Below are 1,464 nucleotides of genomic sequence, written 5' to 3'. Positions count from 1 at the left end.
ACGTAATACTATTATCACCTTTTTACTTTTATTACCTATGAACCCAAACCAATCCTTTATTCTTTATGTCAGCTTCATCCCTGGACTCCATCAGTGACATCAAAGTAACCTTAACACCAGAACCATGGTTCTACAGGAACCACTAGTATATCTTTGATATTTTAGGTTGGGGGGGGTTGCCTAAAATGTTGAGTACCTAACTTGGGTTCTACCTTAGCATTCTCCATTTCCCCTCCTGTATTGAACTGTCTTACTGCAGGTTGTCAGGCTGTCTGATCTCAGAGGAAGGCTGTGCTTCTCTGGCCTCAGCTCTGAGCTCCAACCCCTCCCATCTGAAAGAGTTGGACCTGAGCTACAATCATCCAGGAGAGTCAGGAGTGAAGCTGCTGTCGGCTGGACTGAAGGATCCAGGGTGGAGACTGGAAGATCTCAGGTATGGAGGAACCTGCTGCAGGTGCAGAGAAGGTCTGATAGAAGGTCATAAAAGGCATTTTCCTCTTCCTGTTATACAAGCTCAGAATAAAGGACCCAGAATTCAGGTGAGACAGACAGTGTGAAAGTTCAAAACGTTTAACAAACATAAAACAGAGATATGTGGGGCTGTGGATCTGCGGTGACTGAGGCGGGGCACCACCAATCACTGGCACTCTGGCTTAGGAGAAAACACAGGTATTTGACCACGGTAATCTGATGGAAGATGATTATCCAAGCGAGTCACTTACGTGGTTTACCAGTTCAGTCCAACTCCTAGCCCAGAGTGTCCCAGATGCAGCAGCCTCCATGACCAGGCAGAGGTCAGAGCCAGGTGATGGGAACAGTTTAAAACAGGACAGTTATAAGTTCCAAGAGTCTGTAGCCTGGTCAGGGGTTCTGATCAGAACAGGAACTGACAGATGCAGGGTTCCACACTGCAAAAAATATAAATCTAACTAAGTCATTTTTTCTTGAATTGAAGAGGAAAGGGAGATACCTTGCCAATAGAACAAGACAATTTACATTTGAAATAAGAAAAAAAACAATTGCTTTGTCTCATTTCAAGTGCATATTATCTAATTATTTTTATTTTAGGGGTATAATACTTATTCTATTGGCAGATCATCTTATTTATCTACTCAAATTAAGGGTAAATACACTGTATATAAGACATTTTTACTTATTACTAGATTGTTTTTGCAAAGTAGGAATCCATGAAGCATTCAGGCAGGTTCAGAGTTTTGAGTCAAACTGCAAATTCAGGCAGAAAAGTCCAGATTGAAACAGTCAAGACCAGTAGTTAGAATAGAGTAGAATAGAATAGAATACAAATTCCCTTTATCGTCCCACAAATTCTGGTGAAATTCTGATGTATACAGTTGTTTAAGGGATTTTGTTTGAGTCAATGAGTCGATGCAATCAGCTGGTTTTCCTTAGATAGAAAACTTTGAATCAATCTGACTGGATGATCTGGTGAACTGGAAAGTGACC

At 41.3% G+C, this 1,464-nt stretch overlaps 1 protein-coding gene across 1 annotated transcript in view; it reads left to right on the top strand.

Annotated features, from left to right (window-relative positions):
* Window positions 1–454, top strand: part of LOC107081301 (ribonuclease inhibitor-like) — a gene marked incomplete at both ends in the record, with an annotated part of 4,159 nt that extends 3,705 nt beyond the window's left edge. Inside the window, one exon of the mRNA XM_015369499.1 lies at window positions 260–454. Within this exon, the coding sequence (XP_015224985.1) occupies window positions 260–454 (195 nt within the window). The remainder of the gene's footprint in view (window positions 1–259) is intronic.
* Window positions 455–1,464: the final 1,010 nt, after the last annotated feature.

The sequence above is a fragment of the Cyprinodon variegatus genome, unplaced genomic scaffold (genome assembly GCF_000732505.1).
Source record: "Cyprinodon variegatus isolate N-32 unplaced genomic scaffold, C_variegatus-1.0 Scaffold4021, whole genome shotgun sequence".
In the NCBI taxonomy this organism is placed as follows: domain Eukaryota; kingdom Metazoa; phylum Chordata; class Actinopteri; order Cyprinodontiformes; family Cyprinodontidae; genus Cyprinodon; species Cyprinodon variegatus.
This window is presented reverse-complemented; position numbering and strand designations above follow the sequence as displayed.